Below are 23,219 nucleotides of genomic sequence, written 5' to 3'. Positions count from 1 at the left end.
GCAGTCCTGATTGTGGCGCTCACCTGCACGGCGCCAAACACGCATACGACCATCATTGGCACCAAGGCAGAAGCGACTCTCATCGCTGAAGACGACACGTCTCCATTCGTCCCTCCATTCACGCCTGTCGCGACACCACTGGAGGCGGGCTGCACGATGTTGGGGCGTGAGCGGAAGACGGCCTAACGGTGTGCGGGACCGTAGCCCAGCTTCATGGAGACGGTTGCGAATGGTCCTCGCCGATACCCCAGGAGCAACAGTGTCCCTAATTTGCTGGGAAGTGGCGGTGCGGTCCCCTACGGCACTGCGTAGGATCCTACGGTCTTGGCGTGCATCCGTGCGTCGCTGCGGTCCGGTCCCAGGTTGACGGGCACGTGCACCTTCCGCCGACCACTGGCGACAACATCGATGTACTGTGGAGACCTCACGCCCCACGTGTTGAGCAATTCGGCGGTACGTCCACCCGGCCTCCCGCATGCCCACTATACGCCCTCGCTCAAAGTCCGTCAACTGCACATACGGTTCACGTCCACGCTGTCGCGGCATGCTACCAGTGTTAAAGACTGCGATGGAGCTCCGTATGCCACGGCAAACTGGCTGACACTGACGGCGGCGGTGCACAAATGCTGCGCAGCTAGCGCCATTCGACGGCCAACACCGCGGTTCCTGGTGTGTCCGCTGTGCCGTGCGTGTAATCATTGCTTGTACAGCCCTCTCGCAGTGTCCGGAGCAAGTATGGTGGGTCTGACACACCGGTGTCAATGTGTTCTTTTTTCCATTTCCAGGAGTGTATATATATAGGTGGTCTTGACGATGGAGGAAAGAATGAGAGCTGCAAGACAGTTCTGTTAGGTCATGTAAAGGTAATACATCCGACTCGAGGAGCACGTCAATACTTGGAGACTGAGGAACCAGGAAACAGACCGGCTCTGCGGTCTGGGAAGAGATCTAAAAGCTGGGTTATTGAAGATCTCAGGAGGGAATAAGTAACGTGGGATGCAATGGAGAGAGAAGAACTATACCAGGACGAAAATCTAAGGAGGCATATCGTTCACAGAGTTGGTACCAGTATCGCTGGAAGGAAATGCTGGTGCTGATAATGATGGTTTTAATTACACAGTTTCCGACAAGTCAAAGGAATGGGGTTTGTGAGTATGTGTACAGAGCGATTTAAAGTGAAACCATCCGACAAATTAATTGTAGGGAAAGAGTTCTCCCACTAAGGAGAGAGAGATAACAAAACCCTTGTTTGACTGATATGTTAATATTTCTTCAGTGGGACTCTTACCAGGTAGGGTATAAGGGAAACAGATAAGATACAAAGAAGAGCAACAGATTTTGTAACGGGTTTAATTAACGCAAAAGCGCCATGGAAACGTTATTCGTTAGAGACATTTCATTACTCTGCTTTCATCTGTCCATCATATTCACCTACACCTATCTGATTTAAAAAAATTTTTGTTTACTGTCTGGCTGTTCCACTAACATTTTGTCAGGAATAGATCATCCTTTATCTTTTTCATTTGAATTCACCAGGCAATGATATTTTCTGGGTCTTAAAATGCCTAGTAAGAACTAAGTATTCTATATTGAACAGCAAAACATCTGGTCTCTTCCGGAATTTCCCCCAGATAAATCTATAGCTTACACACTAATTAAATTCCTCAAGGATTCTTTGCGTACATAAGTGATTTATATCAATCTGCGTGACCCATAGCCGTGTCTTAATGTCGGGCTACATCAACTAAATCTGCAGACTAGCTGTTATGCTATGATCGGTTGTAGTAGTGGTGGCATGTGTGTTCATGTGACAAGTACATTTCAGTGTGTGATTTCTGTGGGGTAGTTTGAACTGATCCAGCGTCATGCGATGTGGGGTCATAGTTTCCGACAACGAGCGTTACAGATGTGTACTTTCCAGTGTCAGGGTCCAGAATGAATCCATCAGCAGACACTTCCCACGTTTTATATCTAGAATAGAATTCTTACTTTAATATACTTCATTATAATACTCTCATAATGGTTCCTTAAAAGAATTCTTGCATCAGATTATGTTCTGAAAGAATCTCTGTAATAAAATGTTCAGGTCACTATCTCGAATAAGTGATTAGTATCAGTTTTAAATAAAAGTTTTCTCCTGTGTTTCGCTTCTGTAATTACATTCTTTTAGCTGCGTACAGCTGGAGTGTCCCATCAGCCTGAGACGTCAGTTCTGTATGATAACAGGAATTTCCGCACAAGATATCAATCGATTTCACGTTCAAAACAGATACATCCTTTGTTCGAAATACAGTAACTGCTCTGGAACTAGTAATATTATTTTGAAGAGTGAAACACCTTGTATTCTTCTCTTTTAAAACTACGATACTAGCAAAACGAAGTAATGTAGTTCAGTTTCAAAAAGCGAAATTGATATCGATATATGTCTAATTAGAATAATTGTGAAAAGATCGTAAACGTTCTTCAGTGAGGATTTTTCCACAATTAACTATGGAAAAACTGGTAGAAGCGGACCTCGGGGAAGATCAGTTTGGATTCCGTAGAAATGTTGGAACACGTGAGGCAATACTAACCTTACGACTTATCTTAGAAGAAAGATTAAGAAAAGGCAAACCTACGTTTCTATCATTTGTAGACTTAGAGAAAGCTTTTGACAACATTAACTGGAATACTCTCTTTCAAATTCTGAAGGTGGCAGGGGTAAAATACAGGGAGCGAAAGGCTATTTACAATTTGTACAGAAACCATATGGCAGTTATAAGAGTCGAGGGGCATGAAAGGGAAGCAGTGGTTGGGAAAGGAGTGAGACAGGGTTGTAGCGTCTCCCCGATGTTATTCAATCTGTATATTGAGCAAGCAGTAAAGGAAGCAAAAGAAAAATTCGGAGTAGGTATTAAAATTCATAGAGAAGAAGTAAAAACTTTGAGGTTCGCCGATGACATTGTAATTCTGTCAGACACAGCAAAGGACTTGGAAGAGCAGTTGAACGGAATGGACAGTGTCTTGAAAGGAGGATATAAGATGAACATCAACAAAAACAAAACGAGGATAATGGAATGTAGTCAAATTAAATCGGGTGATGCTGAGGGGATTAGATTAGGAAATGAGACACTTAAAGTAGTAAAGGAGTTTTGCTATTTAGGGAGTAAAATAACAGATGATGGTCGAAGTAGAGAGGATATAAAATGTAGACTGGCAATGGCAAGGAAAGCGTTTCTGAAGAAGAGAAATTTTTTAACATCGAGTATAGATTTAAGTGTCAGGAAGTCGTTTCTGAAAGTATTTGTATGGAGTGTAGCCATGTATGGAAGTGAAACATGGACGATAACCAGTTTGGACAAGAAGAGAATAGAAGCTTTCGAAATGTGGTGCTACAGAAGAATGCTGAAGATAAGGTGGGTAGATCACGTAACTAATGAGGAGGTATTGAATAGGATTGGGGAGAAGAGAAGTTTGTGGCACAACTTGACTAGAAGAAGGGATCGCTTAGTAGGACATGTTTTGAGGCATCAAGGGATCACAAATTTAGCATTGGAGGGCAGCGTGGAGGGTAAAAATCGTAGAGGGAGACCAAGAGATGAATACACTAAGCAGATTCAGAAGGATGTAGGTTGCAGTAGGTACTGGGAGATGAAGAAGCTTGCACAGGATAGAGTAGCATGGAGAGCTGCATCAAACCAGTCTCAGGACTGAAGACCACAACAACAACAACAGAAACAGAATTACGATGTGTTAAATTGTTAATGAAATATTTATGAATTTGCCTCTCTTCTGAACTTCCCTTTAACGGCCAGTGTTAAAGCTAATGGATCAATTGTGGGTAGGTTTACCTTATATCTTTCTACAGAGGAGGTCCATGCCTTGATTCTTCTTGGTAGCAAAGCAATCAATCACGTTATCTTCAAATTTCTGATTCCTTGTCTTTTTTTTGTGTGGCAGATGTGCGGAAAGAACACCTCATTGGTCATAGAATAGCGAAGGCAATTCTTAGTTATTTTAAGGGTGCTCATATTTCTTTGAGAAGAAGCTGTAGTGACAGGGAATGTAAGAATCAGTTTGATAAACTTAGTTACTTCGTCATAAATACTGTGAAGATCATTGCCCATTATGAATTTAAGAAGGTCTGCATGTGGCAAATACTTATATTTATCAACGTAAATGTTTCCTAACTCATTTTGCAGCTGTTCATTGTGGTAGAATGAGCAAGTTGTCAGAGGGACATTCAGCTTCATTGTTGGGAAATTTGATTTATAATTTATACACTGATTGTAGCCAAGCAACTCTATGAACTAAATATTCTGAAGATCTAAAAAATGCATGACCATTTGCACTGTTGTGTCATCTATGATCTGTAAGACAACAACTTAAGGGACTGGAATTCACACTCATTAATACTTATTTCACTGTGAAGTTTCTTATTTCAGTATTCTGTACAAAAGGTCGCAGTTGATTCTAAACAAATATCCTTTAACAAACTGATGATCTTGTTGATTTAAGCTTACTATTTTTTTGTAAAGGCAAAGCAGGAAAAGGTTGAGCTCTAAGTAAGCCGGAAGCCCTGTACAACGACTCGACATTCCAACCCTTATGATCTGCGGTGATATTTTGGAAAATGTCTTCTAACTCATGGTATTTAAGATATATTTCCTGGACAGCTCGTGAACTTAAATTCGAGAGTGTAGTAGGTGTTTGACGCTATGTGACTCCTTTATTTTCTAAGACTAGTGTTCTCGTTGAGGTACTGCTAAAAATGAATAGAATGCTACAAGAGTGTAAATGAGAAGTCTAACTGCTCTGATATTTTTAGAATAATTTAAAATCGCTAGATTAAGTTAAGCAGCATAACAGTGCATAAATGTAGCTCGCATACATTTTTGTTCAACAAAATCTTGCACACCTCCGTGTTTATCTGCCTCTATAAGAGACTCCGTTATATGTTTGCCACATTGTTTTGCCGGTAACTCCCCAGATATCAAGTACATTGAGTGTATTTCCTAATAAACCCTGAGCAATTTTGTCACTATAATCATTTATCAAAACCAGTACATCTTTCAATGGGACCGTCTTGTGGACAAACTCTGAGAACAGTACTCATCCGTGACTTACAAGAAAGAACCAGCGTTTCATCTGCTTGCACTGCAGAAAACTCACGTGCGATCTTTAATGACATCGGCAACCGGTGAAATTAGTGCATTTTGAATAGTGTTTGATGTTCCTTTGAACCTAGAAGTGCTCTGCAAGTGACGACGAATAAACTGTAACTGTTTAGACAAAATTTTCAATAATTCAAAATAATTGGCTTTCTTGCCGGAACTTACATCTTCAAAGTGTCCTCTGAGTCCAAACTCTTTCTTACTTAAAAAGAAAACAACATCAGTAAATCTCTCGATTACGAATCTATTTTGTTTCACGACCACATTATGTTTTATGGCTAGAAGTTTGACTGCTTCAGAAACTGTGTGTCCAGTTCGTCCGTAACCCAACAAGTGAAAACTCCCTTGATTCTAAAGACCTCTTCTTGAATTCTGGTGTTTCTCCGCTTTTCTTTCAAACTTTTTGTCGCGCATACTGTGAAAGAAGCTGGCGCCTGTTCTTTTTCGATCCTAGCCCCAACAAACAAAATACATGTGCAACAATACAATTTATTTTTTACAGAGCAGTCTGTAGCCCAAGGATACTTTTTATACCGAGAACATTGATTTTTTTCTGATTTGTAGCGTCAACTATTTTAATGTTTATGTGGCGCAAATCGCTTATCTTTGTTTCGTAAATTCAGCTAGAAAATGATTTGTCATATAATTCGAGAAATAAAGCCACAGATGTTCCCTCTGCAAAAGCCATAAGGTAATCAGTTAATCAAATGGTTCAATTGGCTCTGAGCACTATGGAACTTAACTTCTGAGGTCATCAGTCCCCTAGAACTTAGAACTACTTAAACCTAACTAACCTAAGGACATCACACACATTCGTGCCCGAGGCAGGATTCGAACCTGCGACCGTAGCGGTCTCGCGGTTCCAGACTGTGGCGCCTAGAACCGCTTGAACCGTGAATTTACTTTTCTTAAAGAATTTACTTTATTTACTAACGATTCACCAAGAACATTAACACATTTCATCACACTATGTGAGCGTGGAAGTAGTTGCCAGTTGGTAACTGATGAAACAAATTAAAATTTTTCTTTTTTGTAATAAATGGAAATTTTATTCCTAAAAGCCCCTTTTTTTTTAAACAGATTTAAAATTATAATCAGAAAGCACCCTGTAAATATCAAGTTACAATTTATTCAGAGGCAGAAATGACAATCTTTTTTTTGATAGTATGAACTTTCGGGCTGAGAACCATGCCGCTCCATTTTAACACGGCCGTAGTCACGACCGCTCACAAGAACCTCTGAAAGACTACACTGGTGCAAATCTGCAACGCACCAGATTACTTTAAACTAAAAATTTTAACAACTCACACAAACACATAAACTATGCACCCCGTAAGAGGGATGGAAATGGTACAAAACACTCTCATTAAAAATTATTTGCCACCGAAAGTGCAACTTGTTTTTACAAGAACTCTTACGGTGGAAGGGTGGCAGCTTTATATACTAAAGTGACCATTTAAAATAAAATCCATGAAATGCAGTTTTACATAAAATGTACCAACACGCTCTACATTACACATATGCCACCTCTCAAGATGACACGCAAGATAAAAATATATTCCAGGAATTCGGCCTTTACGACTTAAGCAATAAATTCGTTAACACCGAATCCGACAAACATGACAGAGGCAGCTATCAACGTATGGCAGACCGACCGACAGACAGACAGACAGACACTAACTGCCTAACAAATGCGGACGAGAGACAGACGAGCAAGCTGGGGACGAGAGACTGACCGAGAAAACAAGTAGAATTTAACAAGTAAACGAAACAAAATATCACGCATCACTTAACTTTTAATAAACTGCGATGTCTGGTGAAGACCTGGCGCAGCACGGCCAAAACGCTCTCCCGAACCTTCCGCTGCCAGCCGTTTCAACGGACGCAGGAAGGCGCGCCGATCTCCCGTCTCACGGCGTCGCAGCTCGCGCCGGCCATACCGATGTCGTGGGTTGACTCCTGCTGCTCTCGTGTCGGCCGCGAAGCCACTACCCCTCGCTATACGGTGCGGCCCACTGGACTGACGTGGCGACCTCACACGCGCCGACGCTCAAGACGGACAAGTCATCTTGTGTCCCAGTGCGCGACCGACCAACCGATCGATCCAATCGCCGATGCCCATTGCCTGAGCCATCTCGAGCAGAATGGCGGCCTAACACATACTAGCACTCCGGACGACAGACAGTCACTAACCACCTCACCAATGCGGACGAGAGACAGACCCAGACTGACTCGCCCTGACTGCCTCGACTCAGACTGACCAACTGCCGAGTTTTTTTTTCCTTTATTGTAATTTTAAACACCTATACAGGCGGGCTGTCAGCAGCATAGTACGCTGCTCTTCAGCCTTAAGTGGAACAATAACATGACATAGAGGTGATACAGACAATACAAAAAACGGCGGGCAAAAAATGGAGATACAAAAAACAATAAACAAGAAGCCGTTCACGTTGGACGATAAAAAACACTAACACTGGTAGACACGGCGCACAAAACACGGAGAACGGCGACGGCACATGTGGACAGTTGAGTTGTAACTGCACAAAACACAAAACGATGCACACACACTAGACACTGATGGCGATGATCTCCGGCGCGCGAATGTTCACTGAGCGTGTACGAGTCCGGGGACCTGCCAAGAGAGGAGGTGGAGGAGGAGGAAGGGGAAATGGGAGACGGGAGAGCAGAGATGCCATGGGCAAAGGAGAGAGGGAGAGGGAGGAAGGGGAAGGGAAGCCTGGGGGAGAGGGTAGGAGGGAGGGGGGAAAGGAAAGAGAAGGGAAGGGAAGGGAAAGGGGGGAGGGAGGGTGCCTAAAGGAAAGGACACAGGAGGTCGGGGGGCAGGATCAAAGTTGATAGGAGGGGTAGATGCAGGGGAGGAGGACATCATCAGGGAGGGGGAGCTGGCGGAAGCCACCTTGGGAAAGGGTAAGGAGGGTTGAGAGATGGAGACCGGGTGGGACGTGGGAATACAGGCGCGGCAGCGGGCGGTGGTGGGTGAGGATCGGGGAGACGAGCGGGTGAGGAGGATCGAGTTTGCGGGAGGTGTACAGGATCCGTATCCTTTCAAGGAAAAGGAGGAGGTGGGGGAAGGGGATGAGATCATACAGGATCCGCGTGGGGGAGGGGAGACGGATGTGATAGGCGAGGCGGAGAGCATGGCGTTCAAGGATTTGGAGGGATTTATAAAAGGGAGGGGGGGGGGCGGAGATCCAAGCCGGATGGGCATAACAAAGGATAGGGCGGATGAGGGATTTATAGGTGTGGAGGATGGTGGAGGGGTCCAGACCCCACGTACGGCCGGAGAGGAGCTTGAGGAGACTGAGTCGGGAGCGTGCCTTGGCTTGGATTGTCCGGAGGTGGGGAGTCCAGGAGAGGCGACGGTCGAGGGTGACGCCAAGGTACTTAAGGGTGGGAGTGAGGGCGATAGGACGGCCATAGATGGTGATGTAGAAATCAAGAAGGCGGAAGGAAGGGGTGGTTTTGCCTACAATGATCGCCTGGGTTTTGGAGGGATTGACCTTGAGCAGCCACTGGTTGCACCAAGCGGTGAACCGGTCAAGATGGGATTGGAGAAGGTGTTGGGAGCGCTGTAGGGTGGGGGCAAGGGCAAGGAAGGCGGTGTCATCGGCAAACTGGAGAAGGTGGCCGGGGGGTGACGGCGGCGGCATGTCCGCCGTGTACAAAAGGTACAGAAGGGGGGAGAGGACGGAGCCTTGGGGCACACCGGCAGAGGGAAAAAAGGTGTAGGAATCTGTGTTATGGACGGTGACATAGGAAGGACGGCGGGAGAGAAAGGAGCCGATCAGACGGACGTAGTTAATGGGAAGGGCGAAGGTTTCGACAACTGCCGAGCTCATAGCGCCCCTTAAATGAACGTGAACAGGCAACCTTTCCCCTTTCCCACCAGAGGGAGACACCAAAGCTGCGATTACCACAGCGACGCCACCGCCAGAAACGGAAGGCGACTGCTTTACACTACGCTCTGCGGCGCGCTCTTCGAAGCGGCAAATTTTACCACGGCTCACCGCTCGGCCACCCAGGCCGGCATCAGTTAATCACCTACAATCACGTATTATACTACTGAAACAAGTTTTGTTAAACCAGGATTGAACAGTGAATGAAACAACACACACATGCAAAGCTGAGGCTAGCCTCAATGCCACGTGACTGAGTGCCGCGTGGAAACAAGAGGCTATTTGCAGAAGCCTCCAGTGACCAGTTTAACTGGATACCACGCATAACACAGTGAACTTTCGACTCACGGATGGGTCGAATGGAACTGTAGCAACGTCTTACGAAATAGACGTACGCTGTTTTAAACACATCGTTATATTCTAACTGTACGTCTTCTGCAAATTTTTGGGTAGGCTAAGCCTCAAAGCTTCTGCAGAGCTTTGACACTGTTGACGAGACGTATTTCTTTTCCTTGAGTAAGAGTTTATTGCCTCACTCGTGTTAACTGTATGGGACGATCTGTTCTCAAAGGCGGCCCACTGGTTGAAAAAAAAAAAAAAAAAAAAAAGGCAGAATTACTAGTTTTTATTTTATTTATTTATTGTTCCGTGGGACCACATTTAGGAGAAGTCTCCATGGTCATGGAACGAGTCAATACATGAAATTATAACACGATTGTAGAAACAGATGAAATGAAATATAAGAAACATATTCAGGCGACAATTCGTTAGTTTAAATAAAGAAAATCAAGAATGCAACACTGGAATTTGCTTAATATTTTAGCTCTTCCAGGAGCTCCTCGACAGAATAGAAGGAGTGAGCCATGAGGAAACTCTTCAGTTTAGACTTAAAAGTGTTTGGGCTACTGCTAAGGTTTTTGAGTTCTTGTGGTAGCTTATTGAAAATGGATGCAGCAGAATACTGCACTCCTTTCTGCACAAGAGTCAAGGAAGTGCATTCCACATGCAGATTTGATTTCTGCCTAGTATTAACTGAGTGAAAGCTGCTAACTCTTGGGAATAAGCTAATATTGCTAACAACAAACGACATTAAAGAAAATACATACTGTGAGGGCAATGTCAAAATTCCCAGACTATTGAATAGGGGTCGACAAGAGGTTTTCGAACTTACACCATACATAGCTCGAACAGCCCGTTTTTGAGCCAAAAATACCCTTTTTGAATCAGAAGAATTACCCCAAAAAATAATACCATATGACATAAGCGTATGAAAATATGCGAGGTATACTACTTTTCGTGTTGAAATGTCACTTATTTCAGATACTGTTCTAATGGTAAATAAAGCGGCATTTAGTTTCTGAACAAGATCCTGAACATGGGCTTTCCACAACAGCTTACTATCTATCCATACGCCTAGGAACTTGAACTGTTCCGTCTCGCTTATAACATGCCCATCCTGTCTGATTAAAATGTCAGTTCTTGTTGAATTGTGAGTTAGAAACTGTAAAAACTGAGTCTTACTGTGATTTAGCATCAAATTATTTTCCACAAGCCACGAACTTATATCATGAACTACATTATTTGATAATGTTTCAATATTACACACAAGATCCTTCACTACCAAGGTGGTGTCATCAGCAAACAGAAATATTTTTGAATCACCTGTAATACTAGTGTCCTGCTTGAGACAGTCAAGTCGTTTAAATATATGGGCATAACATTGCAAAGCGATATGAGGTGGAACGAGCATCTGAGAGCTGTGGCAGGGAAGGCGGAGAGTCGATTTCGGTTTATTGGCAGAATTTTAGGAAAGAATGGTTCACCTGTAAAGGAGACGGCATGTATGACGCTGGTGCGACCGATTCTTGAGTACAGCTCGAGTGTTTGAGGTCCGTGGCGGGTCAGATTGAAGGAAGACATCGAAGCAATTCAGAGGCGGGCTACTAGATTCGTTACCGTTAGGTTCGAACAACACATAAGTATTACGGAGATGCTTCGGGAACTCATATGGGAATCCCTGGATGGAAGGCGACGTTCGTTTTGAGAAACACCGTTCAGAGAATTTACAGAACTGGCGTTTTATGCAGACTGCCAAATGATTCTACTGCCGCCAGGCGCGCGTAAGGACCAAAAGATACGAGAAATTAGGGCTCATACGGAGACATTTTCTATTTCCAAGTGGAACAGGAAAGGAAACGACTAGTAGTGGTACGAGGTACCCTTCGCCACGCGCCGTATGCTGACTTGCGGGGTATATCGATGAAGCTGTTGATATGGATGAAAGTATCACCAGTTCATCAGCAGGAATCGATCCTGTACTTCAATAACAAATAATAATACTTGTATCTATTCACTGTAGCTTAGTTTTGATCTAAAAGGTGTAGATCTTTAAACGCATTCGACCGACAAATTAATGTCTTTCTTTCCTGGGTCTGCGCAGCATAGAATCATTACCATTCAGAGTGACCAACGTCAACTGAGGAAATGAGTTTCATTGTTCCACGCGGTAAACACATCCACGTCCATTTGACCTTAATCTCTTCGATTTGTTGTTATGGTGACATTTAAATACACTCGTATTTTTCACACCAATCGACAACGTGCACACATTATAAAACAATTTGTCTTATGCACATTATCAGATTCGAGGGCATTCGGATATGTTCATAGGAGTTCATAATTCTTTGAGAAACAACACTGATGAATGTTTAAGAACTATAAAATTTGTTCCTTTTATTCCAGGTTATGATCAAAAAATTGCCGTCGGACTATCGCTTTTGGTCCGTAGCGACAATCTTCAGATCAGTTTAAAACATATCGTCATAAAATATAGCAAAAAAAAAAATGGTTCAAATGGCTCTGAGCACTATGGGACTCAACTGCTGAGGTCATTAGTCCCCTAGAACTTAGAACTAGTTAAACCTAACTAACCTAAGGACATCACAAACATCCATGCCCGAGGCAGGATTCGAACCAGCGACCGTAGCGGTCCTGCGGTCCCAGACTGCAGCGCCTTTAACCGCACGACCACTTCGGCCGGCTAAAATATAGCAGAAGTAACATTGTCAAGAGATGAAATTAGCTAGGCATCGACGAAAAGGGTTGTGAATATGGTGCGAACTAGGTCCAAGTGTCGGCAGAGTGCAGAATTAGTAATAACCATACTGAGGATCTCCTTTATATACTGTTCATATTTCTTTCATGCTGTAGCTATTAATCATCAGTTTCTGTATTATGTATAGTGTCAAGACATTTGGTAAAAAATAATTCCTGCTGGAGTATCTGCGTGCTGTATAGCAACAGACTGAAAAGGCGAGGTGCATAAGGGTGGGTATAATCTTGTGAAAAAGTCTGTCACACATCACTTCGATAACCAAACTATCATTGTACAGAATTGCCGGCACCTAAACAGGTATTTGTTTCTTAACAAATATTTATAGGACTTTTTCTCTACTTGTGACCTGCTCCAAGCAAACAGGATCTAATTTAATCAATCTTTATATACTCATATGTAGTGACCGGGCCAAATATCTCACGAAATAAGCGTCAAACGAAAAAACTAAAAAGAACGAAACTTGTCTAGCTTGAGGGGGGAAACCAGATGCCGCTATGGTTGGCCCGCTAGATGGCGTTGCCATAGGTCCAATGGATATCAACTGCGTTTTTTAAAATAGAAACCCCCATTTTTATTACATATTCGTGTAGTACGTAAAGAAACATCAATGTTTTAGTTGGACCACTTCTTTCGCTTTACGATAGATGGCGCTGTAATAGTCACAAACATATGGCTAACAATTTTAGACGAACAGTTGGTAACAGGTAGGTTTTTTAAAATTAAAATACAGAACGTAGGTACGTTTGAACATTTTATTTAGCTTGCTCCAATGTGATACATGTACCTTTGAGAACTTATCATTTCTGAGACCGCATGCTGTTACAGCGTGATTACCTGTAAATACCACATTAGTGCAATAAATGCTCAAAATGACGTTCGTCAACTTCAATGCATTTGGCAATACGTGTAACGACATTCCTCTCAACAGCGACTAGTCCGCCTTCCGTAATGTTCGCACATGCATTGCCAATGCGCTGACGCATGTTGTCAGGCGTTGTCGGTGGATCACGATAGCAAATATCCTTCAACTTCCCCCACAGAAAGAAATCCGGGGACGTCAGATCCGGTGAACGTGCGGGCCAGCTGTCATGAAATATGCAATTCAATACCGCTTCAACCGCACGCGAACTATGCGCCAGACATCCATCATGTTGGAAGCACATCGCCATTCTGTCATGCAGTGAAACATCTTGTAGTAACATCGGTAGAACATTACGTAGGAAATCAGCATACATTGCACCATTTAGATTGCCATCGATAAAATGGGGGCCAATTATCCTTCCTCCCATAATGACGCACCATACATTAACCCGCCAAGGTCGCTGATGTTCCACTTGTCACAGTCATCGTGGGTTTTCGTTGCCCAGTAGTGCGAATTATGCCGGTTTACGTTACCGCTGTAGGTGAATGATGCTTCGTCGCTAAATAGAACGCGTGCAAAAAATCTGTCATCGTCCCGTAATTTGTCTTGTGCCCAGTGGCAGAACTGCACACGACGTTCAGAGTCGTCGCCATGCAATACCTGGTGCATAGAAACATGGTACGGGTGCAATCGATGTTGATGTAGCATTCTCAACACCAACGTTTTTGAGATTCTCGATCCTCGCGCAATTTGTCTGCTACTGATGTGCGGATTAGCCGAGACAGCAGCTAAAACACGTACTTGGGCATCATCATTTGGTGCAGGCCGTGGCTGACGTTTCACATGTGGCTGAACACTTCCTGTTTCCTTAAATAGCGTAACTATCCGGCGAACGGTCCGGACATTATGGATGATGTCGTCCAGGATACCGAGCAGCATACACAGCACACGCCCGTTGGGCATTTTCATCACAATAGCCATACATCAACACGATATCGACCTTATTAGCAATTGGTAAACGGTCCATTTTAACACGGGTAATGCATCACGAAGCAAATACCGTCCGCACTGGCGGAATGTTACGTGATACCACGTACGTACACGTTTGTGACTATTACAGCGCCATCTATCACAAAGCGAAAAAAGTGGTCCAACTAAAACATTCATATTTCTTTACGTACTACACGAATATGTAATAAAAAATGGGGGTTTCTATTTTAAAAAAACGCAGTTGATATCCGTTTGACCTATGGCAGCGCCATCTAGCGGGCCAACCATAGCGGAATCTGGTTTCCCCCTTCAAGCTAGACGAGTTTCGTTCTTTGTAGTTTTTTAGTTTGATGCTTATTTCGTGAGATATTTGGCCCGGTCACTATCAATGGACCACTCTGTACATACAGGGTGCAGAAAAACTGTGTCACGAAATTTTAACCATGGCTAGCTGATGCCAGGTCGTCAACGCACCATTTTTAAACTACGGAAACTTGTTGCCCTGCTGCCGTTCGTCGGTTGAGGGGCAGCGCTATGGTTGTCGGTTCGCACATACAAACGTTTCTCCCTCCGTCACTGCCCCATCGTGATACGCACACGTGTCGAACAGGTCTTGCTGTTTGTCTCCACCTCACGTCAGTGCCACTCACATGTAAGCTTCGCTCCGGACTACAGACACGTCACTTGCTATTTAGTCATACAGTAAGCATGGCGGCACAGTATTGGTTTGAAGAACAACGAGATATGGTTTTTGTTTATGGACTACGCGACGGTAATGCGCATGAAGATCGACGGTTGTATGAGGAACGGTGCCCAGCAAAATGCCATGCACACCCGCAAACGTTTACAGCAATTCACCGGCGACTTGGCGAAACACGCTCGTCAGCGGGATATTCATGGTGATGCTGGAAGATCTCCAATACGACGGGATGCTGTATTTGCAGAGACTGTTCTCGAGCAGAAGCACCTACGACAAGTATTCGAGTGGTTGGACACGGCCTGGGTGTCACTCTTCGGTAAGTCTGGGAGGTTTTTAGGTATGACGGCCAGCATCCGTTTAGTTTTTACCCTGTCCATGACCTAAATCCTGTGGCGGACTATGAACAGAGGGTAGGGTTTTGCCGGTGGTTTCTACGACTTGTTGCACGAGATCCTGACCTTCCCGCCATTGCGTTGTTTACCGACAAGTGTACCTTCCATCGGGATGGCCTTTACAACACTCGAAACGTTCATCACTGGGCAAGGGGAATTCCTCACGTCACGTACGTCCATAGACACCAGGAACGATTTTCGCTCACCATTTGGGCAGGCATTGTGGGTGACCATCTGATTGGGCCGGTCAGTCTGCCTCCTCTACTTATCGGGGCAAAATAGCTTCACTTTTTGCAAGAAACTCTACCCAGCCAGCTGGAAGACGTTCCCCTTGACATACGGCTACGCATGTGGTTGCAGCACGATGGGACGCCCGCACGTAACAGCCACGCATCTTTTTAAAAGAATTCTTTGACCGACGGGTAATTGGCAGAGGTGCTCGTAGGACATGGCCCCCGCGATCACCAGATCTCACGGTACCGGACTTTTTCCTGTGGGGATTCTTTAAGGTTCTAGATCAAACACCCAGACGCGAAACACCTGGAAACGAAGAGGAATTAATGGATCGCATTAAACATGCCGCCAATCACATCAGGGCAGTACCGGAATCTTTCAAAGAGTTCGGCAAAACATCATACGACGTTACCGAGCTTGTGTCGCGTCAGAGGGTCGCCAGTTCGATCACCTGCTTTAAATAAACACTGTTCTAGCTACAAAAAAAAGCCGTTTTCAGGGAAGACAGATTTGTAAAAGGCGTTCTGTACGCCAACTAACAGCTGTTGACGGATTTGTTCCCGGTACGTGTTATCACGAAACAACAGTGGATGTGTAACAGCCCCAGCAGATTCGCCCCCAAGCCCCTATAGTGGAAGGCTGCCGCGCTACCACCGAGGCTGCCGGACGCCTTGGATACATCGCGATCCCCGGCAGGCAAAGAATTCGCGGTCTTGCGTGGTCCAGAGCATCCGGCAACAGGGCAATCCGACGGCGAATCGGAGCGCGTGCCGCCAAGTTTCCGTAGTTTAAAAATTGTGCGTTGTCAATCTACACAACATTAGTAATTATGGTTCTTAATGGCATCAGCTATCCAGGGTTAAAATTTCGTGACACAATTTTTCTCCTCCCTGTATACCGTTGGAGGATATAAAGTTTAATGTATGCTCTGATCGTAATGGAACTCAGCACGTTGAAAGAAACATTGTCAGAGATAGGAAAAGTGATAACTGATAGACAAAAATCTTTGGAACTAAACTGGGACCTTCTTTGCAAAGAAGCCTTCAAGCTACAGTCCACCCCCTTAGCTGAGGGGTCAGCACATTTGACTGCCTTGCAATAGTCCCGGGTTCGATTCCGGGCGGATCGAAGATTTTCTCTGTATGATAACTACTGGGTGTTGTATTGCTCCCATAATCATTTCATCATTATTGACATGCAAGTCGCCCAGTGCGGTTCAACTGCAAAGCCTTGCTACTCGGTGGCCGAACTTCGCCAGGTGGGGACTCCCGGCTGTCAATGCCATACGGTCATTTCTTTTGATCAAGCTACAATCCGTCATTTGGAGTTCCACATTATTTCCAAGGGACCAGAAACGTGCAAATGCTCGCTGTTGGAAACTACCAGGAACCGTTAATAATAAAATCTTCTAAGTCGTTAGAATGGCCAAGAGACAGGAATTTTCGTCAGAAACTTCTTCATCGCTCGACGTTTCGATGCCTCTGCTGGAGTCTTCTTCAGGCTTCAAGTGGTGATCCTGTTCAATCATCCAGGTACACCAGTGGGATTCTGAAGGACAACCCAGCACAGGCATCGAAACGTCAAGTATTGCAAAAGTATGAAGAGGAATGTGATGTGACAAGCTAATGACTTAGATTTTATCATTAATAATCATGTTGGGGTTGAAGCCCTTTGGTCCGTATTTGCCTTAACACATGTTTCTGGATGGGTCCGTCTTTAGCAAAACAGAATTTTGTTTTTTTATCCCAAACGTGTTTCACTCCAGTTGCAGAAGCAGCTTTATGGCTTTTTACCACATGGTCTCACTGTGAAAACATAATACATCCGGAAAACCACACCATGAGGTAAAATGCCATAAAATAAAAGCCCAATGATGATGCTACAACAGTAGTAAACATGTTTGGGGTAAAAAACAAAATTAAGTTTTGCTAAAGGCGGACCCCATCCAAAAACATATGTATTTATCATTAATGACGATGCCGCGAAAGCCTGCAGACTTACGGAGGAGTGTTTGGCCACACTGGTTAGTCGAAGATCCTTTGGGGTTTGAAGGCGTTGAGTCATTTCCTTGATCAAGGTGCAAAAACTGTGAGCCGGCCGGGGTGGCCGAGCGGTTCTAGGCGCTACAGTCTGGAACCGGCGGCCGCTACGGTCGCAGGTTTGAATCCTGCCTCGGGCATAGATATGTGTGATGTCCTTAGGTTTAAGTAGTTCTAAGTTCTAGAAGACTGATGACCTTAGAAGTTCAGTCTCATAGCGCTCAGAGCCATTTGAACCATTTTTAAAACTGTGAACATGACGTTTGGAATTACGTGAAATGGCTGTTCATCGAGCATAGAATAGTTTTAACGGTATTATTTTGTGTCCTGTGATATTTCATTTATCTCATAAAAACAAAAGTAGTCGGAATGGGAGACACAGAACTCAGTTTGTAATTTTTGCAGACAATTTTATTTGCAAAAATTAATTTGTACATAATTTATTTTTGTACAGCGGGGAAGGTATCGACAGATTGAGTGTAGGGAGAGCAGTCAGGTTTAGCCGAGGAGAGCGGCCTTGGCGTGCAGGTGGGCGGCCAGGCCGTAGGGGGCGGCGGCGGCGTAGGCGTAGGGGGCGGCGACGACGGGGGCGGCGGCGGGCACCACGGGCACGCCCAGCGTGTTGCGCACGGCCTCGGCGGCCTGGATGTTGAGGTGCGCCGCCTTGACGACGGCCACGTCGGGGGCGTCGGCGGGCACGATGGACGGCACGGGGATGCCCAGCGTGTTGCGCGCCGCCTCCGCCGCCTGCGTCGCCAGGTGCGCAGCCTTCACGGCCGCCACGTCGGGGGCGTCAGCGGGCACCGGGATGGCTGCCGGCACACCCAGACCCAGGTAGCCGGGGGTGGCCACCGACACGGCAACGACGGCGCTCAGGATAACCTGTAAACACACAGGGAGCGAACGCTCTTCTCAAAACTGCTCACACGTTTCACGGATAGCGCAAGATAAATATACTGAGGAACCTGGAGCAGTTGGGGAGGGTGTGTTGATGAACAAATTGAGGACAGGATTCGTCGTACTACTATGTTACAGACCTTCAGAGTTACGGGGGAAAATGCCTGCTACTTGACCACCCTACTGAGAGAAAACACGACTTGTGTGATGGACTGTAGGCCGATCTCTTCGCAGTGCATCTGTCAGTGTTCAGAACATTACACATCCTCTGATACGTGCAAATCTGCCAGAACAAAACTGTAGGCTCCGCTAAGAGCAGAGGCAATTAACGTTAAGGTGTGTCTACGCTAGAGAGTCCAGCACAGTGCCCAGAAGCATGTATGTTGCTCGGGAGTACCTCAAGAACCACTTGCTGTTGGTAAAGGAAGAAAAGAAGGAAAATTGGGTTTAACGTCCCATCGGCCCAGAGGCAATTAACGTTAAGGTGTGTCTACGCTAGGGAGTCCAGCACAGTGCCCAGAAGCATGTATGTTGCTCGGGAGTACCTCAAGAACCACTTGCTGTTGGTAAAGGAAGGAAAGAAGGAAAATTGGGTTTAACGTCCCATCGGAAGGAAACCGGCGGTGCTCTTTCAAAGGAACCATCCAGCATTTGCCTGGAGTGATTTTGGGAAATCACGGAGAACCTAAATCTGGATGGCCAAACACAGTTTTGAACTGTCGTTCTTACAAATGCGAGTCCAATGTGCTAACCACTGCATTACCTCACTCCGTGTTGCTGTTCGTGTTTCTGGCAAGCTCTGGCAAGGGATGCTGAAGTTCAGTGTGGACGATACTATGGCGTGATTGTGGCTATACAGATTTACAACTCAGGTTTGCTGTAAAAGAAATGGCTGAGAGAGAGGCATTTTCGATAGAAACTCGGACAGTACCGAATATCATTGGAGGACGTTTCCTGACAATTATTCCTAGTTTCAAATAATTCCTCAAGGCCCCCGTTACGTCACTCGACATAGGTGGTTATATTTCAGTTGCACTACGCACACAGTATGAGCGTCTGCTCTATCTAGCACATTCTACAACACGTCAGGTATTGTGCTGATCCTAACTATCTGGCCGGCCGGTGTGGCCGTGCGGTTCTAGGCGGTTCAGTGTGGAACCGCGTGGCCGCTGCGGTCGCAGGTTCGAATCCTGCCTCGGGCATGTATGTGTGTGATGTCCTTAGGTTAGTTAGGTTTAAGAAGTTCTAAGTTCTAGGGGACTGATGACCATAGATGTTAAGTCCCATAGTGCTCAGAGCCATCTGAACCATTTGAACCTAACTATCTGGACCGAACTCTTCAAGGATCTCCAAAAGAAACTGGCAATGGATGCTCTGGCGAATTTAATGCTAAAGCGTCTAGGAAAGCTAAATGAGATAGACATTGAGGGTCCTGTCGGCATCCAAGTCATCAGAGAGATCGCGAAGAAGTACGCCAGAGGACATGAAGGGAAGCTATCAGTTCGCCAAGAGTTCTCCTGTGTCTGTATCATAAAATTATCACTTGAGGGAACACAGTGCTGTGCCATTGGATTAGTATTCTGTGTTATGATAGATCGATATCACCCCCACCGGTGTCTCACAGTAGACGCTGTCAGCAGTCGTGCGGCAACCTGGCGAGTCCAATGATGCGCGCCCGCTGAGTCATGCTTTCGGCGGCTCTCACTACGAGCGCCCTGTGTCTCTGCAATATAGGATGGGTGGCGGCAGCTACATGGCCCAGTGTCAATTGTAGGCTTCTACAGTCTTTAGTTTTAATCACCTTCGATAGTTTGCTCGTGCATTAGTAGCTTGAACCTCACACTGCACAATGTTCTTTATTTTGCTTCTTCTAATAGCTAGTTATTGCTGTTTGTTCCCTTCTAAAGTTTCTTCGCAACAACTGGAGTAAAACTTCTGTTTACTATATTCACATGTTGGCTATGATTTCTGCTTCTGTCCAGCTTCCCTAACACGACAGCTACGGCAGCACTCCATACCCCGCTCACCTTATTGGTGTGTACGATGTTGTTCACAACATACTCAGATAGAGCGGGGACCAAATCTCTTTCTAGCTGCCCACCAATACAAGTAAACACTCATTCAAACAATTTATGAATCTCCCCGATTACATTATATCTGCCTTTGGCCCTATTTCCTGTTCCCGATGAATCAGTTGGCAAATTTCTGGAACAGAATATCGAGACACTATGCACCAAACCCTTTTTCTAATTTGGTCAAATTTAGCACACTACCAGTTCGCAGGAGGTGAGAGGCAGAGCAGATAATTACAGGAAAACACTAACCAAATATCTTTCTCCTCAGTGGTATTCCTAGCTAATATTTTTACCTAGATTTTGCGATATGAAACAGTCCAAGTAGTAGGCCAATACCTTATAATTATCAACAAAAGAGACGTGCTTATTCATACCAAGAGTGAAATCGGAACTGTCCGCTTTGACAGCATGTGAATGATTGATTCTGATTTTCTTTTCTCCGATTCGACTGCAGGAGGATGCCAACAACGTAATAGAAGAATTGGATATAAAAAAACCACGAAATATTAAACTAATTACAGAAATGTGTAAATGATATGTAGGTAATCCGAAGAAAGAAAAGTAATCGACTGACTATTTCGTTTAATTAGGGCCAGCAGTGGACAGTTGGATATCAAAATGATAGAAATTAAAAATAATTTGGAATTAATTTGAGAAACCAAACGATATGTTGTAAAACTAATTTGTCATTAGCGTCGAGTAGAAAATTAAAGATAGTTCTATCATTAGACGTCAAATAACTTCACAAAATTTCGAATTGTTCAACAAGCAACAGAAAAAAGCAAGTTGGGAATAGCTGGGAGGCGGGAAAACACAGACTTGTGGTCAAGAGACAACATTTTTTAACTATCGTAGTAGTTGTTGTATCCAAAACCCTCTAGAGCTACCACCAGGTCTGGGTGTTACGGTCGGATATTGTAGCATGGTTAATTGAAGGGGTGGGCAGATGCCATTCATGTCGCCACCCTGTACCCCCCAGGACAGAGTCAGTGTACCCCAGCTGTATGTATCTAGTGCAAACCATGAAATAGTGCGAATATGTGTCAAATGTCTGCGAGTCATGTAACTGAGGTGAATCGTGGGGACGAGCCCGGTATTCACCTAGTGGCATGTGGAAAACCGCCTAAAAACCACAACCAGGCTGGCCGGCACACTGGCCCTTCGTCGCTAATCCGCTGTGCGGATTCGATCCGGCGACGGCGCGCCTACCTGAGTCCCAGAAGCAGCGCATCAGCACTCTCGGCTAACCTTGTGGGTGAACTATCGTAACTGCAGAGGGCAAACAGAAATTGAGGTACACGCGAAATAGCCGCGCGGGATTAGCCGAGCCGTCTCAGGCGCTGCAGTCATGGACTGTGCGGCTGGTCCTGGCGGAAGTTCGAGTCCTCCCTCAGCCAAGGGTGTGTGTGTCTGTCCTTAGGGAAATTAAGGTTAAGTAGTGTGTAAGATTAGGTACTGATGACCTTAGCAGTCAGTCCCATAAGATTTCACACACATTTGAACATTTGACCACAAGACATACAGCCTTATCGATTGAGAGAAAGCGGGCGAAAATATTTCGTTGCTGGAATCCTCGTGGTAATAGAGAAGGTTTTAGACAATGACATCAGTTAGGATGTACCCGAAAAGAGGAAGTAGAAGTGCCGCGCGGTCTGAGGCTCCTTCTCACCGTTCGTGTAGGTCGCCCTCCCCGTTGGAGGCTCCAGTCTTCTCTCGGGCATGGGTGTAAGTGTTGTCCTTAGTATAAGTTAGTTTAATTAGTGTGTAAGCATAGGAACCGATGACCTATGCTGTTGGGTCCCTTAGGACCTTACCCCAAATTTCCAAGTAGAAGTTTTGGGGTAGTCTACTAGTGGTTTGCACTAGGAAAATGTCCTATGGTGATGATTATGTGCAGAAACTGAGACTGTACAACTATCAGGGAATAGATTATGTGTTAAAGGCAATCCGCAGATAGTACAGGAGAGACCCGTCTGCAAGGTGGTGGAGTGGTCCGTGAACGGACGCGTCGGCGTGACAAGGTCAGCAGCGGCCTAGCTGCGGCCGTCGCCAGGTGAAAGGGAGTCTGGGCGTGTTCGCCCGGGGCGTGGCGGCGTGCGTAGTCCTGCGTGGCTGCCGGTACTCACCAGGACCTTCATGTCTGCGGCTGCGGAATGAACTGTGCCTGCCCCGAGCGGCGCGCTCGCCGCTTATATACTAGAGTCGGCGCGCCGGCCTCGGCCGCGGCGGGTCTCGTCCAAGACCGTCCTGTCCCATGCTGAGCCGCCCCGTCCTATCACGGGCTGGGCTGGGCTGGGCTGCTCTGGCCGATGGGCGGTGCCCCCGCGCTGCTCTGGTTCCTTCTCCCCTTGCCGCCGGCGTGATGCAACACAGGAACACACGGCCGGTGCCGGCGCCTGCGGCAGGGCAGCGGTAGGCAACCACAGCCGTAGGCGACCACAGCACTTCCGCGACCACCTGCGCCGTTCAGAAGTTATCGCATGCAGCTATCTCGACCATCGCCTCTCAGGGCACTCCCTCATCTTCCTGTGATAGTACACCGTTGTTGTTGTTGTTGTGGTCTTCAGTCCTGAGACTGGTTTGATGCAGCTCTTCATGCTACCCTATCCTGTGCAAGCTTCTTCATCTCCCAGTACTTACTGCAACCTACATCCTTCTGAATCTGCTTAGTGTATTCACCTCTGGGTCTCCCTCTACGATTTTTACCTTCCACGCTGCCCTCCAGTACTAAATTGGTTATCCCTTGATGCCTCAGAACATGTCCTACCAACCAATCCCTTCTTCTCGTCAAGTTGTGCCACAAACTCCTCTTCTCCCCAATTCGATTCAATACCTCCTCATTAGT

General features: G+C 45.6%; 1 protein-coding gene across 1 annotated transcript in view; it reads right to left on the bottom strand.

The window, feature by feature from the left end:
• LOC126253582 (cuticle protein 18.7-like) overlaps positions 1–22,527 on the bottom strand; it is a 261,847-nt gene extending 239,320 nt beyond the window's left edge. The window contains exon 1 of the mRNA XM_049955009.1: positions 22,501–22,527. Coding sequence (XP_049810966.1) covers positions 22,501–22,512 — 12 coding nt within the window. The 5' untranslated portion in view covers positions 22,513–22,527. The remainder of the gene's footprint in view (positions 1–22,500) is intronic.
• Positions 22,528–23,219: the final 692 nt, after the last annotated feature.

The sequence above is a fragment of the Schistocerca nitens genome, chromosome 4 (genome assembly GCF_023898315.1).
Source record: "Schistocerca nitens isolate TAMUIC-IGC-003100 chromosome 4, iqSchNite1.1, whole genome shotgun sequence".
Classification (NCBI taxonomy): Eukaryota; Metazoa; Arthropoda; class Insecta; order Orthoptera; family Acrididae; genus Schistocerca; species Schistocerca nitens.
Note: the sequence above shows the minus strand (reverse complement) of the source record. Positions and strands in the feature narration are given on the sequence as shown.